The 13,798-nt window shown below is 41.8% G+C and overlaps 1 protein-coding gene across 1 annotated transcript in view; it reads left to right on the forward strand.

The window, feature by feature from the left end:
• Positions 1-13,798, forward strand: part of ZNF423 (zinc finger protein 423) — a 320,613-nt gene that overhangs the window by 149,441 nt on the left and 157,374 nt on the right. Inside the window, exon 4 of the mRNA XM_040328727.1 lies at positions 9,011-12,225. Within this exon, the coding sequence (XP_040184661.1) occupies positions 9,011-12,225 (3,215 nt within the window). The remainder of the gene's footprint in view (positions 1-9,010; positions 12,226-13,798) is intronic.

A 13,798-nucleotide genomic window follows, 5' to 3' on the forward strand; every position in this document is an offset into this window, starting at 1 on the left:
TTTTTCATAAGGAGCCAGACAACCAGGAAGTGTTCAGAACAGAGCAGTTTTACAGCAACATCAAAGCAAAAACGAGCAATGAGGACATGAAACCGGGACTGCAGTAAGGTAAAGGAAGCTATTTGGCTAAAAAAAAAAAATTCCTTTAGTGCCCCCTCTCTGCTCCACTCCCCCTCAGTGCTCCGCTCTGGTTCCCCTCTATGCTCCTCCTCCCCCTTTTGTCCTCGATCTGTCAGGATGGAAAGCGGAGAAAGGAGCCTGTAAATATGTAATTTACCGGCTCTTTGCTTTTCCTTATGAACAGAGTCGTGATCACTGACTCTGTCCATGTATAACTGAGCAATGTAAACTGTGCTTATGATGCTTCAGTTTATTATTGGAGAGGAGCCTCTGTCTCCTGTTCATCTCCAGTGCAGCTGAGGCTGCAGAGAGGGACTGGGGAATCTGTTTTTTTCGGTCCCTTTCCCTGTTTCAAAAGGGAGATGTCAGGGGTCTGTTAAGACACTTGATATCTCACCAAAGCCCCCCAACAGGGCTGATAAGAAAATTAATATTTAAAAGGTTAAATTGTAAAAACAATAAAAAATAAAAAAACACACCGATACTGTCCACCAACCCCCCCCCCCCCAAAAAAAAATTATGAAAAAAAAAGTAAAATAAATAAATAAAACAAATGCTGACACACATCTTCAGTGCTGCATATTAGTACCACTGGCACATGACCTAAAAAAAAGTATCGGTACTTGTACTCATTTTATTCATACATTCTTCTATATCTGTATGTTGTAACAATATTCCAGCAATGCCATCTCTCATCATTCTGAATAAACATACTAGTCACATATAGATTCAATAACTTATCTTCATCCTAGTAAGAATCCAGCACAAGAAACCACCTTTACTTTATCGAAGGATACAAGCAAAATAAAGGAGGAGGAAGATAAACCCTCTCTTTTGCTATCCCTTTGTGGAAGTCGAACCCATAGCTAAATATACGGATCACCCTAAAATTTCCCGGGAAATTGGCAGAATTATTATTGATTCACAGAGCATGGCCAAACATCACTGCATGAATTAGCAAGCAGCTGTTTCTAATTTGAGTTTAGAACGGTACACAGAGGAACTTGCTTTAGTGTGCGATCCTTTCATTTATAATGAATTTTAATCACCGCTACAGGTGAGAAAAATGTAGAAACAAGCTTGTATCTTGTGCAAGAAACAAAGGCAAGCCAGATGCTAACAGATTTACAGCCTGTGATAAAAGGAATGTTTTGGTACAGTTTACATGTAATTAGGCTGCAGCTGTTTGTGCTCCCCAGCCCGTGAAAAAGAAGCAGCGTATAGGATCTTGCTGCCTGTTTTCCAAAGGGAGTCAAGAAAAACAGTGATCCAACCCTAGAACCATTTATAGCATATTCCTGAGGCTGACATAAAACTTTTCTTTCTGTGCTGCTCATAAGCTGTTTAACTCAACTGTAATTCCAGTTCCTGGACAGAAGGAAGGAAAACAATGAGATAGACTACTCCATCTTAAAGGGGTTGTAAAGGTACAATTGTTTTCCCCTAAATAGCTTCCTTTACCTTAGTGCAGTCCTCCTTCACTTACCTCATCCTTCCATTTTGCTTTTAAATGTCCTTATTTCTTCTGAGAAATCCTCACTTCCTGTTCTTCTGTTTGTAACTCCACACAGTAATGCAAGGCTTTCTCCCTGGTGTGGAGTGTCGGGCTCGCCCCCTCCCTTGGACTACAGGAGAGTCAGGACACTCTCTACGTTGTAGAGTTAGTGAATGAATGAATGAATGAAAAATTTATAAAGCGCGGCACATGCGAACTGAATCGCTTCTGGGCGCTATTTGTTCGTGTCTCATGACATCAAAAGAGCAGAGTCTTGATCTGTCTTCTGAAAGTCAGGTGGTTTTCCACCAACCGAATGCTGGTTGGTAGTGGGTGTCCTCACTCTGCTGTTGTCCAAGAGAGGGGGTGAGCACGACACTCCACACCAGGGATAAAGCCTTGCATTACTGTGTGGAGTTACAGACAGAAGAACAGGAAGTGAGGATTTCTCAGAAGAAATAAGGACATTTAAAAGCAAAATGGAAGGATGAGGTAAGTGAAGGAGGACTGCACTAAGGTAAAGGAAGCTTTTTAGGAAAATAAAATTGTATCTTTACAACCCCTTTAACTCTCTTTTTCTATTTTTGAGGACACTACAAGATTATCCATCCATCCAATGTTGAGTTGTAGACATGAAGAGGAGTAATCTCCCCATGGGAATGCAGGCCGCACCTTACCCCCCCGAATACCATAAAAGCCAATACCCACTTAAATAATGACACACAAAAAATTGGCCACATCATGTTTATTGATGTATTCAGTTAAATAAATAAAATCTTGATAATTTTTTATTAATTCATAAAATTATTAACTTTTCAAACAATAAACTTAAAACAGCTCAGTCTTAAAGGACTCGAGCATACAGAATATCTATAACCAAAGTCTCCCTTCAAATCTGAACCAGATAACGTGCCTAGCGACTTGGGAGGGAGGATGGGGAGCTGGTGGTGCCGACACTGGCATAAATATTCTTGTGAGGAAGCCTTATATAATAAGCCCCTTTTCCAGAACATTCTGAGGAGGTCACATGACATTCTGTGACCTTGTTTTCCCTCCCAAATCCCATTTAACTTTCTTAAAGGGACCTTACCCTTTATCATTTTTTATTTTTACTAGCAAGCAAGAGGGGGCGGCCGCATGCCCATGTTGTCAGGCGTTAAGCCTTCCTAGTCGATTCTTGGTAGTTTTCTCTAGGGTCAGTTGTTGGAACATTGCAGTAACAATATTTGGTCCATTTTCCATGGATGCTCACTTGGGGGAGATTTTGCACTGAGCCGTACCCAACGCTGCCCAACTGTTGGCTTCAAAGCCTAAAATTGTCACATTCCTATTGAAAATCAGGTAGTGATGATCTCTGCAGCTACTGCGACATGCGTAACTCCTGCTTTTGCCAATTTAAACTAATACAATTGTGAGAGACATATGTTTAGTTTGCCATTGTAGGCCTGCTTCTAAAAAAGGCTAAAAGTCTGCCCATTATTCTGACTGTCTGGCTTAACTATTGTGCACATGACAATGCTGGTGCTTGATGATTGGCTGCTTAGGCACCATCATCACACTGGGGCAGGGAGAGAGAATTCTGCCTCAGAAACTTTAGTTTAACCACTTGCTGACTACCCTATAGTGGTTTTACTGCTACAGGGTGGCAGCTGTGCACTGGAAGACATGTGTGTGTATATATACGTAATTCTGCACTTCTGCCTGCAGATGGGTGTGCGCACAACACTGGTAGGCCGCTTCTGCTATGATTTTTCACAGCAGAAGTCAATCTGCAGGTTCTGGGCACTCAATGTCTGCTGGCACCCACCAATCATCGGGCAGAGACTTGGAACAGAGCTCTGCCTATGTAAACAAGGCAGAGTTCTGTTCCGTTCTGACGGGGGGGGAAGGGATAGATTCTGTGTTCCTGAATCTGTGTCCCCTAATAAAAGCAGCAGATGTTGTAGATGTTATAATGTTCGTGTAAAACCAATCAATATACCCTTTAATGGGATTTTTTTTTTACCAAAAATATGTAACAGAATACTTCTTAGACCATGGGTCTTCAAAATATGGCCCTCCAGTTGTTCAGGAACTACAATTCCCATCATGCCTAGTCATGCCTGTGAATTTCGGAGTTTTACAATGCCTCATGGGACGTGTAGTTCTGCAACAGCTTGGAGGGCCAAGATTTGAAGATTTCTGTCTTAGACTATAAGTTCGATTTTTTTTTTTTTTTTTTTTTAATAAGATCTGTTTTATCGCAGAAAGTAAAACAAATTGTTTTTTATTTTTTCAAAATTGCTGGACTTTTTTTTTAAAATTTATGGCACAAAAAATTTAAAACGTAGTGATGATCAAATGCTACCAAAACAAAGCGCTATTTGTAGGGAAAAAAATTGCTGTCTCCCGGGAAGTGGGGAAAAGGTACCTGTTAAAGACAGGTATCCCCTCCATCCTCGAAAGGTGCCAAATGTGGCACCAGAAGTGGGGGAGGAGACAAATGTATAAAGCAGTTTTTTTGTGTAGGAAATGGTTAAATTGTCTTTAAAAATGTTTAACAATTTTTCAGTATCAAAAAAGCTTTGGCCTTACAGACACCTTTTATTATATGGTACTGTGCAGCCACTCTATAACATCACTTAGGACCTCCATTTTAGAGTGTAGACTTGTACAGGTGTTCTACTTGGCATATTTTTTCATTGATCTTTGTTGCTAAAATTATGAGACCGCCCACCGCATATATACTGCAGCAGGGCGGCTCTATTGCGTGAAACAACATACCTGTATGTTTCGTGCCCTAGATACTGTGGCGCACCTGCTGCACGGAGAGTTAGCCAATCCACGGGTCCGGCGGACCCGATGCCAGCCGCGTACTCTCCATAGAGAGGAAGAACGAGGATCTGCCTATGTAAACAAGGCAGACCCCCGTTCTGACAGGGAAGTACACAGAGATCCTCTGTTCCCAGTAATCATGGAACAGTGATCTTTGTGTTGTTCCTGTCGGTCCATCCCACACATAGTTAGAAAACACTAGCAGGGAGCACAGTTAACCCTTTGATCACCCCTGATGCTAACCCCTTCCCTGTGGGTGTACTTTATACAGTGATCTGTGCATTTTTTTTTTTTTAGCACTGATCACTGTGTTGTCGCAGACCCGCTAAAAATCACTGATCCCCACCATTACCAGTAAAAAAAAAAAAAAAATGTAATCCTTAAATCTATCCCATACTTTGTAGATGCTATAACTTTTGTGCGAACCAATCAATATACACTTATGATTTTTTTACCAACAATATGTAGCAGTATACATGTTGGTCTAAATTGATCAAGACATTTTTTTATTATTTTTTTGGGCCATGTTAAAATTATAGCAGAAAGCTCTATTTGTGGGAAAAAGGGACTATGTTTTCACAAAGTTTCATCTTCTTCTGGTTTGTATCTTGTTGATTCTGTCCTCAAACAAATATGCCCAATCAGACCTGGCAACATTTTTGCACTCCAATGAAAGATTCTTGCTATAGGAATTCTACAAGTTTACTAGCGTAGGCAAAACATGTACTGTTATGAATATTTTACTGTAGAAATACATCTCCGACATGAAGACAACTCTGTAGAAAGGGACGAGTAGTTGGCACTCATAATTTGCAGTTCTGGGTCCTGTCCCTCATTTTCCAAGGGGTGTAGATGCTCTCGGTCTGTATGTGTGCTTCCTGCATTTTTTTTTTTTAACATAATCTGCTTCTGTGTTGTGAATGATTGTGGCATTTTAAGTTTCTTTTGAGTTCAGAGCCCTTTATAGTAATGTTAAATGTTTCAGAATTCGCCAGTGCTATATAAATAAATAAAATGAATGCAGTTAATACCACCTTCTAGGGATCCATGCCCTGGTCCCCAGTCAAACTTAGTTATGTTCTAATGTAAAGGCTCATTTGGTTTACGATCACCTTGCAGCACTATAACATGTCAGTATCTATGGGATTGAAGTTCTGTTTTAGAACTTCTGTATTTAATAACTAGTGGTGGGTTGATGAGCGCTGATCTAAAATTAAGGTTGACGGTTTAGTATTATTTCCCCTGATTAGTCGCAGCTTTGTGCTCTGTCTGTGTGTGCAGGACACAGCTGGTCTAACAGAACCCAGCTCTGTCTCTCCCTGTACCTCATCCAAAAGACACCCGGGATCTCTCTGTGCAGCTGACTCGTTCCTGTTATTTCACACTCTGGGGACACTGCTCCACTCTATTGGGGTTAGATGTCCTTGAAAGCTTGTGCAATGTTCACACATTAGAAACATTTAGAATTTTAAAGGCTTCTCTTCTAGACATAATGAAATTGAGATTAAATGCATCCTTTTTATGTGTAAAATAATCTAAGACTTTTAGGTTGCAAAATGTATATAAAATGTTGTGTATGTACAGGAAAATTTAGTTTTTTTCTCAAAAGTTTAACATTTATTTATATATGTATGTACTTTAATAAACTTCTTTAATAAAGAAGTTTATCTTTGGGGAGGTGGTTGCTCAATCGGTTGCACCACATGAACAAATACTGTAGCCAGTCTGTGGGAGCCAGAATTATTGTTGGTTGGTAGGGGATCAAATACTTATTTTACTCACTGAACTGCAAATCAATCCGCCTCACCAGGGCCCATAAGCGCAGCCTCACCAGGGCCCATAAGCGCAGCCTCACCAGGGCCCATAAGCGCAGCCTCACCAGGGCCCATAAGCGCAGCCTCACCAGGGCCCATAAGCGCAGCCTCACCAGGGCCCATCAGCGCAGCCTCACCAGGGCCCATCAGCGCAGCCTCACCTGGGCCCATCAGCGCAGCCTCACCAGGGCCCATCAGCGCAGCCTCACCAGGGCCCATCAGCGCAGCCTCACCAGGGCCCATCAGCGCAGCCTCACCAGGGCCCATCAGTGCAGCCGCCTCAGCGTCCACCAATGCAGCCTCACCAGTGCACGGGGATCAGAGAGAGGAGAGCCGGCCAGATTACAGAGTGGGGATCTCCCGCTGTGACACTTACTACACACACTACCTAAATTTCCCGACATTGGACCAGTGTACTGTCTATCGTAGTCGCCCCTCTCCCTCGGAGATATATACTTTTTTGCGGTTAACATAGCCTGTTTTAGGTAAAAATGCAACAAACAGACCCAAGGCACTCAACCATAGAATGGGCTAGTAGTAACAAGCACCATATTGACCCAATCCCGTGCTGCATGCAATCCATTGGAGGAATGGAGATATCCAAAACAGAAACACAAAGGCTATATGCTGCGCACTGGTAAAGTCAGGGTGTCTGTGAAAAACAAGTAGATAAAATTAAGTATGATGATGTATAATGAATAAAACAAGCTTTTCATATAAGCCATGAAGTAACATTTATTATGTGGCCATAGATAAAGCCCACATTCTCGATAAAAACAGTCATGTGTGAACGGCAGTCTAATTTAAAAGGTAAAAGCCCAAGTCTTTTCCAGGCCCAAACACTAAATGAAGGGCCCAGCACTGATGGAAACCGGCTCAAGGTTCACATACCAGCCGGAAAGCACATGAAGACTCGCTGGGACCAGCTGTGTCCTGCAGGGAAAGCACACTTCAATGTGGTGTGTATTAAGGCTGGAGCCCACCAGCAATATGGCCGCTTGCAGGATGGAGACAATGCGATAGGCCAAAGGAGGTGACGTGGCCACTTTGGCAGCCTGTGTCAGAGGAAGGAGAGAGGGGGGGGGCTCTCTCTCCAATCAAATGACCCGTTTTCAAAGCTCCCCAGCTTTGACAAAGATGATGGGAGAGAACCCCCCCTGGTCCCTCTCCTTCCTCTGACACAGACTGCTGGAGTGAAGAAGTTAAAGCAGAGTTCCAGGCTTTTTTTTTTTTCTTTATTAAAAGTCAGCAGCTACAAACAGTTTAGCTGCTGACTGTTGATAAACAGACACTCACCTGTCCCACGGTCCAGCGATGCGGCCGCACGGAGCCTCGCTCCTCCCCCTCTCTGCGGCACCTCTATTGCAACTGTGGGCACCCAGCCATGACAGCTTGCAGCTTCATGGCCAGGCGCACCTGCGTGAGTTGCACTGCGCACTCCTAGTGGACAGGCAATCTTCTGGGACCTGCGAAGATTGCCAAGAGGGAGGGGCCGCCTAGGGGGAGAGGAGGAGTCACCTAGGTGGCCAATAGTCAGAAGCAGGAAGTGGGACGGGAAGTCCTATTTGATACTAAGCACCCACTCCCCCCCCCTCCTCCAACATTTTTGCCAAATGTGGCATATAAGGGGTGCCTAAAGTGGAAGTTCCACTTTTGGGTGGATCTCCGCTTTAATACACCACCTTAATTCTTTCCCCTACTTTCTTCTTTCAAGCATGTGTGTTGTGGCCAAGTATCTTCGCTTGTATAATGGCGAGTGACTACTTTTTATAGTAGATCAACAGTACTTGGCAACAATAAAAAAAATTAAATCGGTTAAAAATGTTTTGGTTTTTCATGTGTTTTTTTAATACTATTTTTCTTTTTTTTACTATGATTGTTCTGCAATTGTTTGTTTTTACCTTTTTAGAACCTGTGTATCTTGGAATTATAATTGTACTTGTTCATTGTGGGATTTGGCATACAATAGTTTAGCTGGCTGCAGGTTTAAGTAGTTCTAGCACCTGCGTTATCTGTTATAATTCCTATTGAAATATATGCTACATATTCCATCTATACAGTAGGTAGGTTTTTCATATATTTTGGTACATGGGACTTGTTGGCCCAAGTCACCTTTTTATCAAACACAAAAGGCAGTTGGTTGCCATTTCCTTTCCATATTTGGTTGTGCTTATTATCTATCTGTCACACACCACATTATGTTTCTCTTCTGTACTTAAGAGGATGAAAAAGTTCATACACATTACTGGCTGATATTCTAGTTAAGCCTACTCCATGAGCTATTCATTCTGTTCTTGATGATAGGCTAAGCTAGCTTCGCACCTGCAGAGTATGGAGATGGTATTTCAGAATCTGTGATATTCCTTGGACACCTGTATTCAGTTTCAGATGCAGAAGGGAAGCACTATGTAACTAGCAACATAATGCATAACATGCTCTGATGATACCATTAGCCTGCCTATCCTAATTATATGTATGTTTTTGTAATCACATTTCTAATAACCTAGTATGGTGATAACATGTAGAAGTAAACTTTAGTGTTAACATTTATAGCTGGTAATTTTATTTTTAGACCCATTTAATTGGTAATCTGCCTTTAATCCAATGTCCTTGTTTGTGGAATGATCTGTTCACTGCTAAAAAAGGATGTAGCATTGTAAAAAAAAAAAAAAAAAAAAAAAACCTAGGTTTTACTAAAGAGCTATGGCCTTATTACACAGATGTACAGGGAATTGTTTTTAATCTCCATTCTGCTTTCCCATTACAGATGGTGATGACGACCCACAATTCTCCTGGGTGGCTTCATCTCCCTCCAGCAAAGACGTTGCATCACCCACTCAGATGCTAGGAGATGGGTGTGATCTCGGCATAGGAGAAGAGGAAGGGGGATCTGGGTTGCCGTATCCCTGCCAGTTCTGTGAAAAGTCTTTTAGTCGTCTCAGCTACCTGAAAAGGCACGAGCAGATCCACAGTGACAAACTTCCATTCAAATGCACATACTGCAGCCGACTGTTTAAGCACAAGAGGAGTAGGGATCGCCACATTAAACTCCACACTGGGGACAAAAAGTATCATTGCCACGAATGTGAGGCTGCATTTTCTCGTAGTGATCATCTTAAAATTCATCTAAAAACACACAGTTCTAGCAAGCCTTTTAAATGTACAGTGTGTAAGCGTGGATTTTCTTCCACTAGCTCTCTGCAGAGTCACATGCAAGCTCATAAGAAAAACAAGGAGCATTTGGCTAAATCAGACAAGGACATGAAGAAAGACGACTACATGTGTGATTATTGTGAGGAGACATTCAGCCAGACCGAGGAGCTGGAGAAGCATGTGATGAAGCGACATCCCCAGCTTTCAGAGAAAGCAGACCTGCAGTGTATCCATTGCCCTGAAGTATTTTCGGATGAATCTTCTCTGCTGAACCACATTGACCAAGTCCATGCCAACAAGAAGCACAAGTGTCCAATGTGCCCAGAGCAGTTTTCTTCGGTGGAAGATGTATACTGCCACCTTGATAGTCATAGACAGCCTGATTCAAGCAATCATAGCATTAGTCCAGATCCAGTCTTGGGAAGTGTGGCTTCGATGAGTAGTGCCACACCAGACTCCAGTGCATCAATTGAACGTAGTTCAACTCCTGACTCAACGCTTAAGCCACTTAGAGCACATAAGAAAACCTTATTAGAAAGAGAGGAGAGCCAGAGTTGGTCCAAGGTTAGTTACAGCTGCCCTTACTGTACAAAAAGAGATTTCAACAGTTTGGCTGTCTTGGAGATCCACTTAAAAACTATTCATGTGGACAAACCCCAACAAAGCCACACCTGTCAAATCTGTTTGGATTCTTTGCCCACCCTGTATAACCTTAATGAGCATGTTAGAAAGGTTCACAAAAACCATGCCTACCCTATGGTACAGTTTAGCAACATAACTGCCTTTCATTGCAACTATTGTCCTGAAATGTTTGCTGACATTAACAGCCTTCAAGAACACATTCGCATCACTCACTGTGGACCCAACACTACTCCTCAAGAAGGCAACAATGCTTTCTTCTGTAACCAGTGTTCTATGGGATTTCTTACTGAGTCCTCACTGACTGATCATATTCAGCAAACCCATTGCAATGTTGGAAGCTCAAAGCTTGAATCTCCTGTTATTCAGCCAAGTCAGTCATTCATGGAAGTGTATTCGTGCCCGTATTGCACAAACTCTCCCATATTTGGTTCTGTATTGAAGCTCACAAAGCATATAAAAGAAAACCACAAGAACATTCCGTTGGCAAACAATAAGAAATCAAAATCCGAGCAGAGTCCGGTTTCTTCAGATGTTGAAGTTTCTTCCCCAAAGAGGCAGCGGCTGTGTCCTAGCCTAAACTCTGTGTCAAATGGAGAGTATCCTTGTAATCAGTGTGACTTAAAGTTTTCCAATTTCGAAACCTTTCAAACACATTTGAAATCACATTTGGAGCTTCTTTTAAGAAAACAGTCCTGCCCTCAATGCAAGGAGGACTTTGACTCCCAAGAGTCTCTCCTACAGCACCTCACAGTACACTACATGACAACCTCCACACATTACGTGTGCGAGAGCTGTGACAAGCAGTTCTCATCTGTAGATGATCTGCAAAAGCACTTGCTGGACATGCATACTTTTGTGTTATATCACTGCACTCTTTGCCAAGAAGTCTTTGATTCTAAGGTTTCCATCCAAGTGCATTTGGCAGTAAAGCATAGTAATGAGAAGAAAATGTATCGCTGTACAGCATGTAACTGGGACTTCAGAAAAGAGGTGGACCTTCAGCTTCATGTCAAGCACAGCCATTTGGGCAACCCAGCAAAGTCACATAAGTGTATCTTCTGTGGTGAAACCTTCAGTACGGAAGTAGAGCTTCAGTGTCATATCACTACTCACAGTAAGAAATACAATTGCAAATTTTGCAGCAAAGCATTCCATGCAATCATTCTCCTTGAAAAGCACCTGCGAGAGAAGCACTGTGTATTTGACACTAGCGGCCAAAATGGTACCGCTAATGGTATGGTACCAGCAGGCAAGAAGTCAGAGACTGCTGAGGTCCCAAGTGTGTTAATGAAGAACCCAGAAATTGCAAACAGCCACGAGGCCAGTGAAGAGGATATTGATGCTTCTGAGCCAATGTATGGCTGTGATATCTGTGGAGCAGCTTACACAATGGAAGGTCTCCTACAGAACCATCGATTAAGAGATCATAATATCAGACCAGGAGAAGATGAATGTTCTAGGAAGAAAGCAGAATTTATCAAAGGCAGCCACAAGTGTAATATTTGCGCAAGAACGTTTTTTTCGGAAAATGGACTTAGAGAACACATGCAGACACACAGGGGTCCTGCAAAACACTACATGTGCCCTATCTGTGGGGAACGGTTCCCATCTTTGCTAACACTAACTGAACACAAAGTTACTCATAGCAAAAGTTTAGATACAGGAACATGCAGAATCTGTAAACTGCCCCTTCAAAGTGAAGAAGAATTTATTGAACATTGCCAGATGCACCCAGACCTTCGGAATTCCCTGACTGGTTTCCGTTGTGTTGTCTGTATGCAGACTGTCACATCCACTCTGGAACTTAAAATTCATGGAACATTCCATATGCAAAAGTTGGCAGGAAACTCTGCTGCCTCCTCTCCTAATGGACAAGTACTACAGAAGATTTACAAATGTGCCCTATGCTTGAAAGAATTCAGAAACAAGCAGGATCTGGTAAAGTTAGATGTTAATGGCTTACCGTATGGTCTATGTGCTGGATGCTTAAGCAGAACCACTAATGGACAACCCTCCAACCAACCCCCACAAGAAGTCTGTGAGAGGCTGTGTCTGAGATGCCCAGAGTGCAGTGTCAAGTTTGAGAGTGCTGAAGATCTGGAAAGTCATATCCAGATTGATCACAGAGACTTGACACATGATGTTAATGGTCAGAGAAAAGTAGCCCAAACTTCTCCACTCCCAAGAGTAAGTACTTACTTATTTTATGTCCTTTTTTCAGTGATGATTTTTTGTGTTTTGAATTTACTTTAGCAGATGCATTACAAAAGACAAAAAACGAGGGTTCCACGTGGTGCTTATACCACAATGTATATTACACTGAGAAAGGCTTTGAACATTTTTGCCATGTTTTTTTTTTCCTGTTGAGAAATTTTTATTTTACTTCTGGCCCGATGAATGTAAAATACAAAATTTGATAGTTGTAACAGGAACAGTTTCTGAGTTTTGAAATATCCCACTGCTTGGTGCATCTTCAGGGTAGAAAGTAACGGGAAATCTCCACATCAAGAGCACCAATCAGAGCAGTAAAATATGAAATGGGTACTAATGCTTTGCCACTAAATAACCAATGAGAGCAGTAAAATATAAAACGTTATAGTTGCACTTATATGAGGCATTTCTGATGGGTTGCTAGAGGGTATATTTGAACAGAGATGAGCAAATAATCTATAGGACAGAGAATTTTCCTATCAGTTACTTAGGGTACAGTTCAATAATCTTGGATCTTCCAATACATTTTTTGGCATAACTTTTCTTATGAAACATTAAAACATGGCATTCTGTTGATATCAAACCATTTCCTACTAAACTAACATCCAAGGTGTACAGGCTAATATTTCCATAGCAAGAGAGCTGCAGATCAGTGTTGCCAACTTTCAGTAAGTTTATGAATAGTTTGTAAAATCTGTACTTTTTTGCAACTGTCCTTGAATGTCCATTACGGACATGTAGGCTGCATGTCCTTAACCACTTAACCCCCGGACCATATTGCTGGTCAAAGATCAGAGTACTTTTTGCGATTCGGCACTGCGTCGCTATAACTGACAATTGCGCGTTCGTGCGACGTGGCTCCCAAACAAAAATGGCGTCCTTTTTTTTCCCCACAAATAGAGCTTTCTTTTGGTGGTATTTGATCACCTCTGCGGTTTTTAGTTTTTGCGCTATAAACAAAAATAGAGCGACAATTTTGGAAAAAAATATTTATTTACTTTTTGCTTTAATAAATATCCGCCAAAAATATATAAAAAAAAAAATTTTTCCCTCAGTTTAGGCCGTTGCGTATTCTTCTACATATTTTTTGTTAAAAAAAATCGCAATAATCGTTTGATTGGTTTGAGCAAAAGTTATAGCGTTTACAAAATAGGGTGTATTTTTATGGCATTTTTATTAATATTTTTTTTTTACTAGTAATGGCGGCAATCATCGATTTTTTTTTTCGGTACTGCGACATTATGGCGGACACTTCGGACACTTTTGACACATTTTTGGGATCGTTGGCATTTTTATAGCGATCAGTGCTATAAAAATGCATTGGATTACTATAAAAATGCCACTGGCAGTGAAGGGGTTAACACTAGGGGGCGGGGAAGGGGGTTAAGTATGTCCCTTGTGTGTTCTTACTGTGGGGGGGGGGGGTGGCGGCCTCACTAGGGGAAACCACTGATCTTCTGTTCATACATTGTATGAACAGAAGATCAGCATTTCCCACTCTGACAGGACCGGGAGCTGTGTGTTTAAACACACAGCTCCCGGTCCCCGC

The sequence above is a fragment of the Rana temporaria genome, chromosome 11 (genome assembly GCF_905171775.1).
Source record: "Rana temporaria chromosome 11, aRanTem1.1, whole genome shotgun sequence".
In the NCBI taxonomy this organism is placed as follows: domain Eukaryota; kingdom Metazoa; phylum Chordata; class Amphibia; order Anura; family Ranidae; genus Rana; species Rana temporaria.